This window comes from Coenobita brevimanus, chromosome 101, assembly GCF_032717465.1.
Source record: "Coenobita brevimanus isolate Jiangsu-jjx chromosome 101, ASM3271746v2, whole genome shotgun sequence".
NCBI classification, from domain to species: domain Eukaryota; kingdom Metazoa; phylum Arthropoda; class Malacostraca; order Decapoda; family Coenobitidae; genus Coenobita; species Coenobita brevimanus.
Window position 1 is genome coordinate 62,626,576 of NC_137054.1, and position 20,213 is coordinate 62,646,788.

At 42.6% G+C, this 20,213-nt stretch overlaps 1 protein-coding gene across 1 annotated transcript in view; it reads left to right on the top strand.

Annotated features, from left to right (window-relative positions):
* Positions 1 to 20,213, top strand: part of LOC145415053 (uncharacterized) — a 680,222-nt gene that overhangs the window by 579,220 nt on the left and 80,789 nt on the right. The window contains 1 exon segment of the mRNA XM_080284468.1: positions 17,444 to 17,564. Within this exon segment, the coding sequence (XP_080140594.1) occupies positions 17,444 to 17,564 (121 nt within the window).

The following is a 20,213-nucleotide window of genomic DNA, read 5'->3' on the forward strand; positions in this document are numbered from 1 at the left end:
TACGTAACTGCAAAAGATGAAAGGATACTAAAATAACCAAACTAATCATGTACCGTACGATAGGTTTGTATTGCATAATTTACAGGTATGGCCATGACAAGAAACTAGCCTATATTTTAAATTGTAGTAAGTGACTAAGGCCTGTGTAGGCAAAAAAATAAATTAATTAATTAACTGTAATACAGTATTTGGAATAAAAATAAAACTTATGTAGGCAAAAAATACATTGTCATCTTTGGCATATTGATAACACCCATATGGGCAAGAAGCTAATGTTTGATGTACAAGTAAAGCACATTTAAGTACAAAAAATAACCTACAGTAATCATTAAACACTGCAGAATATTCTGACCCATTTTTGTGTAAGCAAACTCCTCCTTTTAACACCTTTATTCATTGCAGAAGCTACACTTGCATTATGGGGCATGGTAACTATGATTAACTTTTGAAATACAGCTTAAAAATATAAATGGTTTGTGAACTAGTTGATGGAACGAATGCTAGTGTGTGTTTAAACAGGCGCCCATGTTGCGACCTAGCGTGATCCGAGACTAAACAAATGACGATATTTTTCCGCGCTGATACTGAAAATGACTTTAGAATTACTTTCAACATATTTTTGGAGCTTATTATTTTTAAATTTTGTCCGAATTAACAGAAGTCCGGATCAAAGGGGTCTGGCCCAAAGAGGTTCTACTGTATATATATACAGTACCCTCACGTCCAACACGGTAATATTGTCGTGCATGGGTCATGTGTTGGACCAAAAACGTGTTGGACAAACAATAGAGCTTATGGGGAAAAAATGAATTATGTTAGCAACCCTAGGAAAAGTCACCCTAAATACCTACCATATACCTATACATATATTGGTACTATTGTAATTATAATAAATGGTACTGTGCTTTGAATGATAACTAACCTTTTAGGATAGTGTTGGTTGGCTTGCTGGGAATGGAAGATGGTATCCAAGGCTGTAGGTAGTCCTACTGGGTCCCCGGAGGATGGCTGCTGGTGGCACTAGCGGGTAATGGCTGTTGCTCCTCATCAACCTCCCTCATAAATCCTTTGAAATCACACTAAGAATCACTATCTTCGTCCACATCCATGGAAGGTCCTGCTTCTGCCTGTCCTAGCACTCTGCATGCTTCTCACACTGTTGCCAGAGCCCCGTCTCGTGACTGTGGAAAGTGATTGCTGTCGCTGACTCGGTAGAAAATAAGGAGAAGCAACTTTGTTTATAAACTGGTACGCACGCCAATGAGAACGGTTTCAAAACGATTGATATTTATTCTAAAATATTAATATGTATTCAGTGTCAGGCTAAATGTTCAATGCTGTAGTATGATACATTCTCTGTCGAGTCGCCTGGGTTTTGGTCACACTGTTTTGCCCGTCGTATCCTCGGCAGGAATCCATCCAGATGAATTCCAAATGCCCGTGGTATCGTTGGCAGTTTTACCACGTTACCGTTCCGATTTACCATCGTATCCTCGGCAAACCTGGTATGAAGTGCTGTGTGATAGCCTTCGACTGCCAGGATCTTGTCTTGGTTTTTTATTATGGTCCTCACGTTGACTTCATTCATGTCGTAGGCCTTGGCAATGTCAACTTTCCTTTCCCCTTTCTTCTTCCTCTTGATGCTTTCTAGCTTGGTGGCCTGAGGGAGGTGCCGCCGCTTCTTGGGGTTCTCAGAAGGCTTCCTAGGCATCGTGAGCAGGGTAAAATGCAGTAACAAGGGCAGAAAATGCAGCAAGAAAAAAACACCTTCCAATGCGAATTATGCGACTGAATGGCGCTGTGGCGGGAGAAATTTAAATAAAACATCACATGACACCAGAAGCGTTTTTAATTGGGCGGCATCACGATCACGTCACGATAGCTGGCGGGGAAGGCTACTTGATCAGAAGTTTTCATTGGCTATCATCATCATGGGAATGTCCAGTATGACCGTGTTGGACTGGGGGTGATCGTGCTAGAGGTGAACTCTGCGGATTTCGCCCACTTCTTGGAGCTCTGTGCGTGTTATGCTAACACATTCGTGTTGCAGTAATTAAATCGTATTAAATAATACTAATTATTTGCTCTCCGTGATGGACGTAAATCGTGCTGGACTAACGCGTGTTTTACGCGAGGGTACTGTGTATATATATATATATATATATATATATACACAGTAGAACCTCGGACCTCGAACACAATCCGTTCTGGAAGGCTGTTCCAGGACCGAATTGGTCGAGGACCGAACTAATTTTCTCCATAAGAAATAATGTAAATCATTTTAATCCGTTCCAAGACCCCAGATGCTTACCTATTTTTTTTTTTTTTATGTTATTTCATACATAAAATTGCATGGTTAAACAGTAAATAAGACATAGAAAGTAAAACAATACATAAAATATTGCACAAGAAGACTAAACTGAACTATCTATCTATCCATCTATTGCCAGACGCCTCAATCCCATTTGGGGTGGCCACAAACAAATCGCCTCCAAGTCGCCCTGTCCCCCGCCATTTCACTGCCCTGCTCCCAACTCACACCCCCCTCTCTCATATACCTCTCCACCCCATCCCTCCATCTCATCCTCGGCCTCCCCCTCCCTCTTCCCCCCTCCACCTCACTCACATACACTCTCTTCGTCAGTCTTTCACCCTCCATCCTCTCCACATGGCCAAACCACCTCAGTGTGTTCCTCATAACACTTCCTATCACATCCACATCCACACCACAACGCTCCTTTATATCCTCATTCGTCAGCCTGTCTCTCCACGTGACTGCACAGGCTCCTCTTAAATAACTCATTTCCACTGCTCTCACTCTTGACTTGTGTCCTTCCAACAATGTCCAAGCTTCACTTCCGTACGTTAGAGTTGGTATCACAATACTGTCATGTAGTAACTTTTTCACTTCCATGCTCACTTCCCTGTTTCTTATCACTGCTTTCAAGGAACCAGCAACCTTTCTTCCCTGCTGTACCCTATCAAGCACTTAACCCTCCAAACCTCCATCCTTACTCATCACACTACCCAAATACTTAAACGTACTCACATTTTCCAATTCCTCACCATCTAACCTCGCTGTACATTCACTAACTTCACCTCTCTCAAAGACCATCACTTTACTCTTCCCTACATTCACCTTTAGGTTCCGTTTCTTACACACTCTCTCAAACTCATCCACCAAGCCTTGCAGCTCCCCTTCGTCTTCACTCAACAACACAGTATCATCTGCAAACAACAGTACAGGGAGTTTCCAAACACTATCCTCTCTCACCAGGGCCACTCCAACATCCACTACTCTACCTTGTACCTCTTTTATTACCCCATCCATGTACAGATTGAACAACCATGGAGACATGACACATCCCTGTTTCAAACCAACTTTCAAAGAGAAAAATTCACTTAGTTCACCATCCACATGCACTGCAGCCTTCGCACCGTACATACTCTTCACAGCATTCAACAACTTCCCATCTACTCCATATATTCTTAACACTTTCCACAATCCTTGTCTATCCACCCTGTCATATGCTTTCTCCAAATCCATGAAAGCCGCATACAACTTCTTTCCCTTCTCTAGAAACTTTTCCACTAAAGATCTAAGAATGAATATCTGATCTACACAACCTCTTCCCTTCCTAAAGCCTCCCTGTTCTTCTCCAACTAATTTCTCTGTTCTTTCTCTAACTCTGTCTATAAGCATCCTACCATACACTTTTCCTGTTATACTAAGAAGACAAATGCCCCTATGATTACCACACACTTCTTTTTCCCCTTTTCCTTTGTACAAGGGAATAATTATACCTGACTTCCAATCCTCCGGGACTCTACCTTCCTCCCAGGCCAATCTGCACATCTTCCACATCCATTCTACTACTATCTCTCCCCCATGCTTCAGCATTTCACCATACACTCCATCAATTCCTGGGGCTTTCCCCGATTTAACTTTCTTCATTGCTTCCACAACTTCTATCCTACTGATTTCTTCCTGTCTTCTCACCTCCCTCCTTCTCCCAGCCATTCCCCAGCCACTTATACTCGCATTACTTCCATCCTCTACGTTCAACAATTCCTTAAAGTGTTCTCTCCATCTGCTCACTTTTTCTCCCTTCTCCACTAGTAATCTACCATTTTTATCTTTCACTCCCCCTCTAACTTCACTTCCACCCTGTCTTACTCTTTTCACTTCTCTCCAGAACATTTTCTTACAGTCCCTCCACTTTACACTCAAATTCCTTCCAAATTCCTCATCCACTCTCTTCTTACTCTCTCTTACTAATCTTTTCACCTCTCTCTTCCTTTCCACATATAACTCTCTCTTCCGCCTCTCAACTTCTTCCACGCCCCTATTTCTCATCCATTCATTGTATGCTTTCTTCTTTTGTGCCACAGCCTGTTTCACCTCTTCAGTCCACCACGCTGTTCCTTGCACCCCCCTCCGTCTTCTCTTCCTTCCACACACCACATCACATGCTGCACATATTTCTTCTGTAAATATCTTACACACACCTTCCACGTCTCTCATCTGCTCCAATTCATATTTGCCCAAATGTTCCTCCACTTCTCTCTTATACTCTGCCTTTTTCTCATCCTCTTGTAACCTTTCCACTCTCCTTGCAACTACTCCTTCCTCTCGTCTTTCCCTTCTTCTATTCCTCCACCTCACTTGCATCCCTAATTCTGGCCACCACCAAGTAGTGGTCAGAAAGTCCACACTCCCCTAGCCTCTATACACTCTTGCATCCTTTACACATCTTCGCATCCTTTCATCCACACACACATAATCAATCATTGCCTTCCTTTCATTCAGTTCACCACCCACCCTTCTCATCACTCGCCATGTATACCTGTGGATCATTTTATGCCTGAAGAGGGTATTGGCTATCACCAACCCCCTCCCAGCACAAATGTCCACTAACGCACTCCCATTCTCATCTATCTCGGCAGGCACACCCCACTCACCAACTATTCCATCCACCTTCACATTACCAACTTTACCATTCATATCACCAATCAAAAACACTTTCTCATTCCTTCCAAACTTTTCCATGCACACTTCCACATTTGTCCAGAACTCTTCTCTCACTCTTCTAGCACGATCTTGCGTTGGCGCATACACACACACAATCGCCCACATTTGTATTCCAACTTTCAACTTTACCCACACAATCCTTGACCCAACTGATCCACACTGTCTTATGCTCTTCTTCCATCTTTTACTCACAACTATACACACTCCTTCCTTTGCCCTCTCATTCTCATCTACTCCTGCACATATACCCCATCCATACTCCCATTCTCTCACACTTTCTCCTCTTCATTTTGTTTCAGTTATTCCACATACATCCACTTTCGCACCCTCAAGCACCTGGACAATCTCTCTCTTTTTCACCTCACCATTCGCTCCTCTTACATTCCATGTACTCATTATCAAGTCCTTTGTCCGGTCCTGGGTCGTCATCGTTTGGTCAGTCCTTGTCCGAGGCTTCTTGTTTGTTTTTTTAGTTAGTTGTTTTCCGGGGAGGGGCACTAACCCTCCGCCAACCCTTTTAGTCGCCTTTTACGACAAGCAGGGATACTGGGGGAGTATTCTTGAAAAACCCCCCTACCCCCATATATATTTACCTCTTTGGTGGCGAGTTTTTGGTGCACGTAGATGGTGGTAAAGAAGGGAAAGGGAGGATGGAATTTATTGCTTGGAAGGGGAGTCCCCTTCCATGAAAACTTGGGGTAACTGTCCATCGGGTGTTCTCTCTCTTTCGACTCTCTTGGGTTTGGGTAACTCTGCTTCGGGATTTTCTTTTCTTTTACTGTCTTTGACCAGAAACCTATCCAATGTGATTTGTTTTTGCCTACGTTTTAACACTTTACGGAAGTAACTCGTGAGAGTGTCATTGAAAAGGTTTAGTGTTCTGTTGGCTTCACCTTTATCAGGGTAATATTTTTCCATAAAACTTCGATCTCCCCACTTTCCACACATTTCTTGGATCAATGAAGTTGGTGCATCCTCTCTTGCATCCTCTTCCCCTGAAGACATTTCCTCCACCAAAGTCTTCTTTTGCTCATTTTGGAGGTGTATGAGTTCTTTGGTGGTAAGCTCAGCACAATGTTCCTCCAAAAGCTCTTCCACATCATCATTGTCCATCTCCAAGCCCATACTTTGGCCCAGAGACACAATATCCTCGAGAATTTTATCATCACCAATATCCTCAGCAACTCCAGCACTCGTACCCATAGCATCAGCAGCCTGGAAGCCTTCAAAGTCTCTCTCTGTAACACAATCTGGCCACAGTTTCCTCCATGCTGAGTTCATTGTTCTATAACTCACTTCGTTCCAGGCTTGATCAACAAGATTTATGCAGCGAAGGATGTTGAAGTGATTTTTCCAGAAGTCTCTGAGGGTCAGTTCCGTGTCGTTGGTCACTTCAAAACACCTTTGAAACAGGAATTTTGTATACAGCTTCTTGAAGTTTGAAATCACTTGCTGGTCCATGGGTTGGATTAAAGGTGTTGTGTTAGGGGACAGGAACTTTACTTTGATGAAATCAAACTCTGCACCTAAGTCATCCTCCAAACCTGGAGGGTGAGCAGGAGCATTGTCCATCACAAGAAGGCACTTCAAAGGCAAATTTTTTTCTTGCAAATATTTTTTAACACTGGGTGCAAACACTTCGACAATCCAGTCAGTAAAATATTGCCTGGTCAGCCAAGCCTTGGGATTAGACCTCCACATAACAGCCAATTTACTCTTCATAACATTGCTTTGAAAGCCATCGGATTCTCTGAATGATACACAAGCAGCGGTTTGACCTTAAAATCACCGCTTGCATTGCCACAAAGCAAGAGTGTGAATCTATCCTTCATTGGCTTGTGTCCTGGTAGTGTTTTTTCTTCACGAGTAATGTAGGTCTTTTGGGGCGTTTTTTTCCAAAATAACCCCGTTTCATCGCAATTGAACACTTGTTGCGGAACATAACCCTCAGCCTTGATGTAATTGCTAAACTCGACCTTAAATTTCTCGGCCGCATTTTGGTCTGCACTCAACGCCTCCCCATGACGAACCACACTGTGTATTCCACTTCTCCTTTTGAACTTTTCAAACCACCCTCTGCTTTCTTTAAAATCAAAAGTTTCAGCACTGGTACCAGGGCTTTCCTTTACGAGGTGACTGTATATTTTTTCTTGCCTTTTCACAAATTATATCCTCACTAACACTGTCTCCTGCTAACTGTTTCTCATTGATGAAGATAAGCAATAATTTTTCCACTTCTTCAATTTGTGTGGTCTTTGCTTAGAAACTAAAAATGATCCTTTGGCAACATCGGTTGCTTTAATAGCATCTTTGTTTTTCAGTATGGCACTAATGGTCAATTTGGCCATGCCATACTCTCTGGCCAGGTCAGACACTCGAACACCCTCTTCATACTTTGCGATTAATTCTTTCTTAAAATCTATTGTTTTCCGCACTGCTTTCCTCTTTTCACTGCTAGTAGCGGTACTGGATGAACTTGCTTTGTTTGGAGCCATTATTAGGGGCTAATACTGTACTGAATCAAGAAAAATGTGAAGCACAGCAGGACGACCACGTTGACAAACAACAAAGGTGGATGTGTGACTGTCGCTCGGCTTGTCGCTTGGGTCTTCCGTCGGCCAGCTTCCCTTCGTTCGGCAACGTTTGGGTTGGTTGAGGTCCGATATTTTGGTCGACCTCTGGAGCAAAAATTTCTTGAATTTTTTGGTTGAGGTCCGATTTGTTCGACATGAGACATTCGAGGTCCGAGGTTCCACTGTATATATATATATACATCTATCTATCTATTGCCAGACGCCATAATCCCGTAAGGGGTGGCCATTTTACTCTGAGTTATTTGTTTTACGGGAAGGGGCACTAACCCTCCACCAACCCACTTGTTGATACCTAGGGAGCACGTATCGTTTGGTTATATGGTTACCACCTAACATTGTAAATGGTTTCCTGGCTTACAGGAAACCATTTGGCTTGTCACTCAATGTAAAGCCACCTGTAAAGGAAAGAAAAGCAATAAGAACTGACAGGAAAGATGGGAGAAATAAGAAGAGAGGAGAGCAGGCACAGAAAAAGAATGTTAAAGGCTAAGGAAGAAACAGGCAGCACTACATCAAGTGAGTGGATGATGGTCGCCACCACCTACCACAAATATATATACACATATGTATTTATTTATATGTATATATACAATATATATATACAGTAATCCCTCGATTATCTGTCGTAATAGTCATTGGTACGTCCGGATACGAACGAAATCCGAATACGGAGCAGCATCGTACCTACCAATACCCTACCCACATCTAGTACCCCTCAAAATTGTGGCAGTGATTTTTGGCCTTTCAGCTACTGTATTTAGACATTAGAACACATATGGCAGTATCCAATATAATCCTTGACACTAAGAGAACAGTGCATAAACGATAAAAATCCCCCAAATCCACAGTACTTGACACCCAGCGAACTTCAGACTGGCATTGTAACCTGCTAGCCCCAAGCTGGTGTTAACAGATCTCCTCCTCCTCCTCCTCCTCCTCCTCCTCCTCCTCCTCCTTCTTCTCCTCCTCCTCCTCCTCCTCCTCTTCCCGTCGTCGTCGTCGTCATCCGCTGGAGCTGGGCAATGAGTGGGGACGTGTGGCTAGATTATGGAGGCCCACGCACCTCATGAGACTCTGAAGACAGCTGCAAGCCCATTTTTAATGGCAACTCAGCGGCTGTCGATGTGTTCTGTTGTGGGTCCGAGAGTGAAGACTGGAGATGAGGTGGTGATGGTGAGGAGAACGGGCTAGCACACGTGGGGGTGGCAGGCATGAAGAAGGAGTCAGTCTTGGTCTGACGATATGTGCAATGATTCTGACAGAGGATGACAGTGCCCCTGACTGCTCACTGATCCATCGCCAGCTTCAATGGCACCAACTCCCTGTCGCAGTGCAGGTGCTCGGCATATTCGAGCACTCGCTCAATGCTGACACGTAGCGCACCAAGACGAGGGAGTGATGGAGTGGTAGGGTGCTCAGAGTCAGGGTCCTCATCCTCATCACTGTCCTCTGTTGGCCCCACAGAGACAGCAGTGGTGATCTCTTCATATCATGCACATGAAATGAGCATTATTTCACAGTCTACCCCTAATACCACTACATCTCTTATGCAGCCACTTATCACAAAAATTTGCACAAGATGAAGTTACTTCCCACACACTGGTGGCAAACTGCACATGGCCACGCTTCCTTTTTTTTGGTAGTACTGCCACCATAGATACATCACATTTGTTCTATCCACATTTACTCTGAAACCCTTGTGCCTCATTAGGTCTTTCCATTTCCTAAATCTTTCTCCACCAACTTTTCATACACTGCAATCAACACCAAGTTATCATCATACAACATCTCCCATAGGAGTCCATTTCTGTAGTCACTTAAAGGCTTACAGCTTACATAGGTGATGAAAGGGGAAAAGGCACCATGGTGAAACACACACTGGCAAGTTAGCACAAGTCACTAGCAGTGTACAGTACAGTACAACTGAGATGCACAGAACAAGCCTGGCAAAACTTGCTTGCATGGTGCCATTGGAGTTGCACAAGGGCCTGAAAAACTCACTCTCAGGATCCACTGGAAATGCATACACTGTATGATTTAAGCAAGAGGGACTGGCAGGGTTTACTACTGTACAACACGGGACTGACAGGTTATACTACTGTACAGCACTACCGGAGATACATGCAGAATACTGGCCTAGCAAAAGCCATTATCAGCACACCTCTGGAGATATACACAGGCCACTGCTTTACAAAAAGTTACTGGAAGGAAGGGTCTTCTGGAGATGTACACACTGTATGACTGAAGCAAGTGTCGCCTGATGGGCTCACTGAAAACACACAAAGGGCACAACCATACCGATGGTCACTAGCATGGAGCCACTGGAGACATACAGGCCACTGTCTTACAAAGAGTCCCGTGCAGGATACTACTGAACTGTAGGTAACATCAACTGCATTCATCAGCTTGCATGATTAGTTTTTTTACATGGGATTATGTGGCGATCAGTGGAGGCCACTCATGTCTTTATGAAGCCAGAAGTGATATGCAAGATGGTGGTGAAAGCAACACCACACGGGTTGTTTGAACTACCTTGCTGATTTTTGCCACAGTTAATGGGCACTTTGTTAAGTTTTGGCATGGCTTATGGGCACTTTCTGAGCTGAATCCATGCAGATGGGGTCTTCATAAGAGGGCTTACTGTCCCTGAGTGCAGTGATAGAGAAGAGAGGTAAATGTGCAAAGGAAGTAGAAAGTAGAGTAGCAGGGGGGAGTATAGTGATTGTGTCTATGAAGGGATTGATATGAAACACAGGTCTGATTGTGGCAGCTGCAAGAAACTTGCATTACGTTTTAGTACCTACTTTAAATTATGGGTGTGAGACTGGTGTGGCATAAAAATGAAAAGTCAGGAGTAAGGGAAGTGAAAATGAGGTTGTTGAAGAATGTGCTTGGAGTGTGGAGAGCAGATGGGATTAGGAATGGTGTGATTCAGGAAAGATATAAGCAAGTCTGTGGACACCAGAGTTGAAGAGAGCGTGCTTAGGTGGTGTAGTTACGTAGAGAGAATGGGTGTGTCTAGAGTAGTGAAAAGAGTATATCTGAGCAAATTTGAAGGCTGGAGAAGGCATGGTAGGTGCCAGAGGAAGTGGTGGCCTTGGGGAAGGTGGCAGCTGAGTGGTTAGAGAGGTGGTCTGCTGTCCCAGTGGACATAAGTTTGATCACTGACAGGCTGGGAACAGTTTGAGGATTTGAATTTTGTTCAGACTTTACTGATCTACCATAGAATTCATGAACACATTGTGAGAATTACCAGATAATACCAGTACTTTAGTCAGTAATGTAGACAGTTTTGAGGATGGGTGTTAGTGCTGATGTGGTAACACACGAATGGTAGGAGGATTGCAGGCTCATAGGGAACAGGCTGTTAAATCTGTGCTTTAAAAAAAAAATGAATAGAGATGGTTAATGAGCATAATAGAAAGCGTGGTATGGAGGGTAATGAGAATAGGGAGCTGACGGCAGATCGAGCTGATTGGAATTACAGGTGTTTTGTATAGAGGAGTGTGGACTTAGGGTTGGCACACATTTATTCCTAATGAAGTGATAGTCATCGGACTGACTAGCTTATAGATGGTATGAAGCACAAAAGTATGGCAGTTACAGTGGTCTTGCATCCAGTTCTATAATTAGATCATACAAACACTTTTTTTACTGGACTGTTTTCTTACTGGAACAGTAATAAACCTTATTGGGAAAATTATTTGGATCAGGTAGAACTAATTTAAGGCAAAAGAATCCTGAGAATGTAGTAAACAGTGATATACAAACACACAAAATTGCAATTTGGCTTGATGAATAAGGGCAGGTACCACAAAAGAAAACATACTGATACTCTCCAACTTGCTGTTATGGTGTTACAACTGGGAATGGAATCTCTGACCATCACTTAGTGATGGCCAAGATAAGGCTGCAAAGAAATTGGGTGAAGAGATGAAGGGGACGACAGGAGGAAACAGCTCCTGTGAGAAGAGTGGAGAAGTTGCAAAATAGTGAGAAAATGGCAGAGTATAAGAGCATAGTGGAAGAAAGATTGGAAAGGTATGAGTTAGAGCAGATGGAAGGGGTGGAAGATGTAAGATATTCATCCAAGAGATAGGTGCAGCATGTGAGGTGGTTTGTTGAGTGAGGAGGAGATGCAGGGGTGTGCAAGGGACAGCATGGTGGAATGATGAGGTGAAACGAGCTGTGGAACAAAAGAAGAAGGCATGTAGTGAATGGTTAACAAGTAGAGGTAGGGGAGAAGATGAGAGAGAGAAGAGAGAGGTATATGTGAGCAGGAGAAGGGAGGTGAAGATATTGGTGAAGGAGAGTTAGAAGAAAGTGGATGAAGAGTTTGGGAGGAATCTGAGTGCAAAATGGAGGGAGAGTAAGAAATCGTTTTGGAAGGCGGTAAAGAAAGTAAGACAGTGTGAAAGGGGAAATAGTAGAGGAGTGAAAGATGGGAATAATAGATTGTTGGTGGAGAAGAGAGAGAAATTGAGGAGATGGAAGGAGCACTTTGAGGATTTTTTGAATGTAGATAGTGAGAGCAATGCTAGTATAAGTGGTTGGGGAATGGCTGGGAGAAGAAGAGATGAGAGGAGGGAGGAAGAGATCAGTACGGCTGAAGTAGTGGAAATGATGAAGAAGATCAAGATGGGAAAGGCCCCAGGAATTGATGGAGCATGTTGTGAAATACTGAGGTATGGGGGTGAGATTGTTGTGGAGTGGATGTGGAGTTGTGTAGATTGGCTTCGGAAGAGGGAAGGGTTCCAGAGGACAGGAAATCAGGTATAATTGTTCCTTTAGGTAAAGAAAAAGGGGAGAGAGAAATATGTGGTAACTATAGGGATTTTTGCCTTATTAGTGTGACTGGAAAAATATATGGTAGAATACTCAATGATAGGTTTAGGCATATTACAGAGGAGCTAGTTGGAGAAGAAAAAGGGGGATTTAGGAAGGGAAAAGGGTGTGTAGATCAGATATTCGTTCTAAGATGTTTAGTGGAGAAGTATCTAGAGAAGGGAAAGGAAGTGTATGCTGCCTTCATGGACTTGGAGAAAGCTTATGACAGAATAGATAGGCAAGGTATGTGGAAGGTATTAAGAATATATGGAGTGGAGGGGAAATTGTTGAGTGCTGTGAAGAGTATGTACGAGGGTGCTAGGGCTACGGTGCGAGCGGATGGTGAGCTGAGTGAGTTCTTTGATCTAAATGTAGGACTGAAACAGGGATGTGTGATGTCTCCATGGCTGTTTAATATATACGTGGATGGGATTGTAAAGGAGGTGCAGGGTAGGGCAGTGGATGTGGGGGTGGCTCTAATGAATGAGGGTGAGATGTGGAAGTTTCCGGTGTTGCTGTTTGCTGATGATTCAGTATTGTTGAGTGAAGATGAATGGGAGTTGCAGTGTTTGATGAATGATTTTGGGACATTGTGTAGGAAGAGGAAGCTGAAAGTTAATGTAAACAAGAGTAAAGTTATGGTGTTTGTGAGGAATGAAGTCACAGTGTGTGTAGTGAGGTTGGATGGTGAGGATATGGAGAATGTGAGTGCATTCAAGTACTTGGGTAGTGTGATGAGTAAGGATGGAACTTTGGGGGATGAAGTGCGTGAAAGGGTACAGCAGGGAAGGAAGGTTGTTGGTTCACTGAAAGCAGTGATGAGAAATAGGGAGGTGAGTATGGAAGTTAAGAAGTCACTGCATGATAGTATTGTGATCCCTACCTTGATGTATGGAAGTGAGGCATGGACCTTGCAAGAGGGGAACAAGTCAAGAGTAAGAGCAGTGGAAATGAGTTACTTGAGAGGAGCATGTGGAGTGACATGGAAGGGCAGGTTGATGAATGAAGAAATGAAGGAATGTTGTGGGGTGGATGTGGATGTGATTGAGAAAATTAGGAGAAATACACTGAGGTGGTTTGAAGATGCGGAGAGAATGGAGAATGAAAGACTGACTAAGAGCATGTATGTAGATGAAGTGGAAGGAGGGAGAGGGAGGTGGAGACTGAGGATGAGGTGGAGGGATGGAGTTGAGAAGCATATGAGAGAGGGGGGAGTGACTTGGGGGGAGGGCAGTCAAACAGTGGGTGACAGAGTGACCTGGAGGTGTTTTGTCTGCGGCCACCCTTTGCGGGATTAGGGTGTCGGACTGTGGATAGATAGATAGACATTGGTGAGCACAAGGAGACTGAAGCCTAGTGACGTCACCTCTCCCGTCCAGTGCATGGTCCCATTGACTGTGACACCTCACAACTTCCCAGAATAATGGACCCCCTCCCCCAAAAAAACATCAGATTTCATGCACATCTGTAGAAACAAACTGTACTAATGTAAGTTTTATGTACTAAACTACAGTGATTCCCCTTTTTTACTAAATATTTTGAGTATCTGTCATACTAAAGGTGATTAGTACTAATGAAATGTGTATTAGACTTGAGGCTACTGTATATGCCTGTGGGGCAGAGTTAGGATTCAGTGGGCTTGAAAGGTGAGTGAGAGTGTGACCCACTTAACCTGTGGTTTGAGCAATTACATTTTTTTATCCCACCCTATGGTGCACAAAAAACGAAGGGAAAATTTTTTTTTTTTTATTTAGTTTTTGTTTATTGTAAACTTGAAGATAAACATCCAGGGCATCATCTGGTGAAAAAAAACAAATAATAATCTCTCCATCTTTGTGTAGGGCCATGTGTAAGATTACATACGACAGTAGTGAAAAAAATGAAAAAAAAAAATCTAAATTTTTTATTTTTATTTTTTGTTTATTATAAACTTGAAGATAAACATCCAGAGCATCATCTGGTGAAAAGAAAAAAATCTCTCTCTCTCTGTCTTTGCGTGGCGCCATGCGTAAGTTTGCGTGGGGGTCAAGTTGTTTACGGTGATGCACGGCCAGCACAGCCAGGACTGTGGCTCACGACGTGACGCTACCCAGCCTGAGCTGTGGCTCGCAATCCACAGGTTAAATGGGCAGTCTGTTGGTTACATTCTTCTATCAGATTTTTTTTTTTTTTTTTCCCTCACTGATCCCTACATCATCCCATCCTTAGATTGGAAAAGAATCCTCGATGATGATGATGGTGATGGTGGTGGTTTTTGTATGCATAACTAAGCCTTTTAGATGTGAATTGTAGTGAAAAATAAAAATCTTGTAATGGGAGTGGCTAATGGAGATACGTGAAGAATTGTAATCCACAAAATAGTCCTCACCAACCACCCTCTTGCCACATAGCAAACCTAGGCACGTGGAACATGGTGTCATGTTTGTATGTATACAGTATGTATAACATACTGGATCTTTGGTATTATTTTACAAGTGAACAATATGCAGCTTAGGAATTTTAGCACCATTTACGTATAGTATAGTCCCTAAGGATCATAATGAACCCCCATAACCCCATTCGGAAATTGATATTTTCAGAGATAATGAATTTAATTTAAAATTCCTAAAAAACCTACCTTGGAACTTCACTCAGCCACTCTGGGTTAAAATGCATGCGTTCATACGTGTGTTTCTCTTTCCTTCTACTGCACATTGCGTCCCGTAGGTCTGTATCACCCACTCATAGGCCTGCTTTAGGTCACGTGATGGTATTCTACCAATGAATTTGAACGGCGGTCTTTGATTCCTTGTGGATGGAAAAATTCAAATCCTTCTCGGTATGGCCTGTGAAGAAGAAAGACGTTCTGTGTGTCCCGGGTGTGATATTCATTATTTACAAGTGATTAATAGTGTCCACTCGGAATCTGAGGAGACTACTGAGTTTCTTAGAAAACACAGTGTAATACCTTCAGAAGTTTATTGCCCAGACTGTCAGGAACCGTGTAAATTTAGAAAAGACAGACATCAGTAGTACTGTGGTCGGGACAAAAAGTACGTAAAAACTTAGAGACAGGTACAGTGTAGTTTTTGTGTCAGACTACAAAGGAACTTTTTTGGACAACACACACCTTTTGGCTCAGCAAATTATATTGTTTATAAACCACTAGATTCAAAGGTTCTGGAATCACGACGTTATTGCCAGATGACCCTCGTTCTGGACAATCATATCTCTAGGGTAAGCATTCACCTAGGATAGGTTAGGTATGTTTGGTTAGGTTTGGTTAGGTTTAGTGTGTTGGGTAAAGTTGTTATGTATTCCCCTAGGATAGGTTAGGTGTGTTGGATTAGGCTTGGTTAGGTTTAGTGTGTTTGGTGAGGTTACATTAACGTATTCTCCTAGGATAGGTTAGGTATGTTGGGGTAGGCTTGGTTAGGTTTAGTGTGCTAGGTGAGGTTATGTTACGTACTCCCTTAGGATAGGTTAGGTATGTTAGGTTAGGTTTGGTTAGTTTTATTGTGTTCGATGGGGTTATGTTAGGTCTTTGGTTTGCTCTGTTCGGTTACGTTAACGGGTGGTGCAGTATATTTTTCTAGTGGCTTTTGATGCAAGTTCAGTTGTATTTTTATTTCATTTTATTTGGAAAATGCATAATTTCACCTACTTGTCCAATCAAAGTTCATGATTGGAAAAGAAAGAAAATGAGGCATTTCCAACAAAAATGAAGATCAGAAACATTCAAATCGCACCAAAAACTGCCAGAAAAATATATTGCACTACCTGGAGGGTGTATTGTCCACTTGTAAAAATTTACCAGATTTTTGCCTAAGTTAATGTCTACATTGAAGTTGCTAACGATCATTTAAGTACCGTACTGTAATTTAATGAAACTTCCTTAATGCATCTGGCAATAGGTGTCATAGAAAAGTACTGATAACCCTAGACATAATCCAGTAATACATTATGTGAGTTGTAATTTAATCACTGTATCTTCTTATCTGTAACTAAGTTTCTTTGACAAGAAGTGAAAAATTTTTTTTTGTGATAGAAGTTGCTGGTGGGAAATTATGTAGTTAACCCATGTTTGTTTGTTTTTCTGTTTGTCTGTTTGTTTGTCCGTTAACAGGATTACTCAGAAAGATATGAACAGATTTTGATGAAATTTTGTGGAAGACTGGGCCATGGCCCAAGAAAGAAACTAAATTTTGGGCTGGATCCAGATCCGGATCATCGTGCACAGTATCTCCAAAAGTTCTCAATGAATTTCAATGAAATTTTGTGGAAAGGTGTGCCATGGACCAAGAAAGAATTTATTATATTTTGGGGCGGATCTAGATCAGGATCAGGATCCTGTATCCACAGATCCGGATCCGGGCTTACTCCAAAAATTATGAATGGGTTTTGATGAAATTTTGTGGAAGGGTGGGCCATGGGCCAAGGAATAAATTATTAAATTTTGAGGCGGATCCGGATCCCGAGTATCTCGCACATTATCTCGAAAAGTTCTCAATGAATATCGATGAAATTTTGTGGGAAGGTGAGCCATGGACCAAGAAAGAATTGATTAAATTTTGGGGTGGATCTGGATCTGGATCCGCATATCCACGGATCCGCATCCATTTCAATGGCAGTGGGAGTGGTGAAGGTATGCGCTCTCTGAGCACTTTCAAGTCTTGTTTTGTGATGTGATGAGATCTGCCGTGGTTTCCATGGGAAGATAGTGTAGGCAGTTTGAAATAATCAGGCTGAGTGATGTGTGTCTGTGTCAGCTGATCCCCTCAATTGTTATACCTTTGCACTCGTGTTTGTACCCAAAAGTAAAATAGATTAGATATTATTGTAGGTGTGCACTCACTATTCCAATGGTGCTGTATCTCCCCTGCTATCTTGGAAGATGATGTATGAGTATCATATGCTTGTTTAGTTTTCATTGGTGTGGTAGATGGAGTTTGTATATCCATACTAGTACTGTACATGATTTGACATTCATATGTCCATGCCAACTGAACAGGATGCTGGTGTGAGTGGGTGCGAGCGTCATGGCCGTACAATGCGTTTACCTTCCATACCAGAACGTACTATCAAGTTCCAGCGAGTTGAAGTACAACCTGGGGAGGAGCCATTACCACTCAGTAAGTCACCTGTACACTTCAGTCCTGTAAGTTTTGTGCAGAAAATTTAGTTTACTTCAGTTTAGAGCTATTTATTAAACAGCATATAAGTTCAGTGGTTAAAAGTTGCAATTTTTGTGTTCACCATCTGATGCTGCAAAACAGTTTTAGTTACCATATTTAGGAGTGTACATTGTGATAAGGTGTATTAGATGACTTGATTTTCTGTGTTAGAATTAAGTTTTAAAAATATGCCTGGTACTTACTCATTGATAGGGTTAGGCATATGACAGAGGAGCTAGTTGGAGGGGGATTTAGGAAGGGAAAAGGGTGTGTAGATCAGATATTTGTTCTAAGATGTTTAGTGGAGAAGTATCTAGAGAAGGGAAGGAAAGTGTATGCTGCCTTCATGGACTTGGAGAAAGCTTATGACAGAATAGATAGGCAAGGTATGTGGAAGGTATTAAGAATATATGGAGTGGAGGGGAAATTGTTGAGCGCTGTGAGGAGTATGTATGAGGGAGCTAGGGCTGCGGTGCGAGTGGATGGTGAGCTGAGTGAGTTCTTTGATCTCAGTGTGGGACTGAAACAGGGTTGTGTGATGTCTCCATGGCTGTTTAATACATACATGGATGGGGTTGTAAAGGAGGTGCAAGGTAGGGCAGTGGATGTGGGGGTGGCTCTAATGAATGAGGGTGAGATGTAGAAGATTCCGGTGTTGCTGTTTGCTGATGATACAGTATTGTTGAGTGAAGATGAATGGGAGTTGCAGTGTTTGGTAAATGAATTTGGGACAGTGTGGAGGAGGAGGAATCTGAAAGTTAATGTAAACAAAAGTAAAGTTATGGTGTTTGAGAGGAATGAAGTCACAGTGTGTGTAGTGAGGTTGGATGGTGAGGATATGGAGAATGTGAGTGCATTCAAGTACTTGGGTAGTGTGATGAGTAAGGATGGAACTTTGGGGGATGAAGTGCGTGAAAGGGTACAGCAGGGAAGGAAGGTTGTTGGTACACTGAAAGCAGTGATGAGAAATAGGGAGGTGAGTATGAAAGTTAAGAAGTCACTGCATGATAGTATTGTGATCCCTACCCTGACGTATGGAAGCGAGGCGTGGACCTTGCAAGAGGGGAACAAGTCAAGAGTGAGAGCAGTGGAAATGAGTTACTTGAGAGGAGCATCTGAAGTGATGTGGAGGGACAGGTTGATGAATGAAGAAGTGAAGGAACGTTGTGGGGTGGATGTGGATGTGGTTGAGAAGATTAGGAGAAATACACTGAGGTGGTTTGGGCATGTGAAGAGAATGGAGAATGAAAGACTGACTAAGAGGGTGTATGTAGGTGAGGTGGAAGGAGGGAGAGGGAGGGGTAGACCGAGGATGAGGTGGAGGGATGGAGTTGAGAGGTATATGAGAGAGGGGGGGATAAGTTGGGGGGAGGGTAGTCAAATCGTGGGTGACAGAGCGACTTGGAGGCGTTTTTCCACCCTTTGCGGGATTAGGGCATCGGGCTATAGATAGATAGATAGACTTTCTGTGTAAGAGAGTTTTACAGTGCATGTTGATACTGGAGCAGTAGCAACAGCATGTTTTTACAACAGCAGTAGCAACAGCAGTATGTTTATTCATAGGTATTCATTGTTATCATGGATCCATCATTGACAAGAACGGTGTAATATGAGTATATTTGTGTACAGTATGACTAACAGATCCATAAAACTTTACATTTTATTTCCAGTTTTGAATAGTCAAGTTGTATACTTTCAGTAGTGCACCTTTGTATAAGAATAATTGACAGAGAAAAAAAAAAGTAGTGGAATACTGTTTATATAGCAGACATGACAATAACATGTCATATGCCAACTGTGACAAAAGTAATACTGACAAAGCGGAGGCAGACTCGCAGTCCTGCACTTCGATACATAACTAATCAATATATTAGTAACCCTGAAAATGTGTAGGTTATCCTTGGTTCTTACATACCTGCTTACAGTGTAATCCCAGTTATCCGGTTACCAGGCAACTAGAATTATCAGACAAACGGGAAAATTCTCGGACTGTCAAGTATATAAATAATATAGGTGTGTGCCACTTTCATTGGCCACCCCAGCACGGGTTAGTCACGTAAGACTGGGTGAAGTCAGGGGATGTGAAGTGAAGGCATTTCCGGTCAAGGTCGTTTCCTAGTTAATCCCCTTCCAGCCCTCCTCCCCCCCTTCCCCCTCCTCTTGTTTAGTCACCCTACATACGTCCACAAATCACCAGTCAGCTTTCCACCGTCAGTCAGTAAACAAGCACTCTCGCTGTTGTGTTGTGTTGTCCCAATTCGTGATTTGTACTCCGAATCCTAAAGTGCAAACAAATCTTAACACATTGTGGTCACTTTGAAACAAAAGCTGTACAGATGCAACAGTCTTGAAAATAGTGAACATTATAAGACTGATAACAGAATTTAACGTAGGAAACGCCACGAGTTATGATACAAAATCCCAGGGACCCAAGCTATTTTGTGTGTGTGTGTGTGTGTGTGTGAAGCAAGATGAATAATTCCACTGAAAAAAAGGTGTATTCTTCATTGGCTGAAAATGTGTAGTACCAGTGCAGTTTTCTACCCAACCAACCAACTCTGACCACCCACAAGCTTTCAGCATCGTATATAACATACCTTGGCAAGT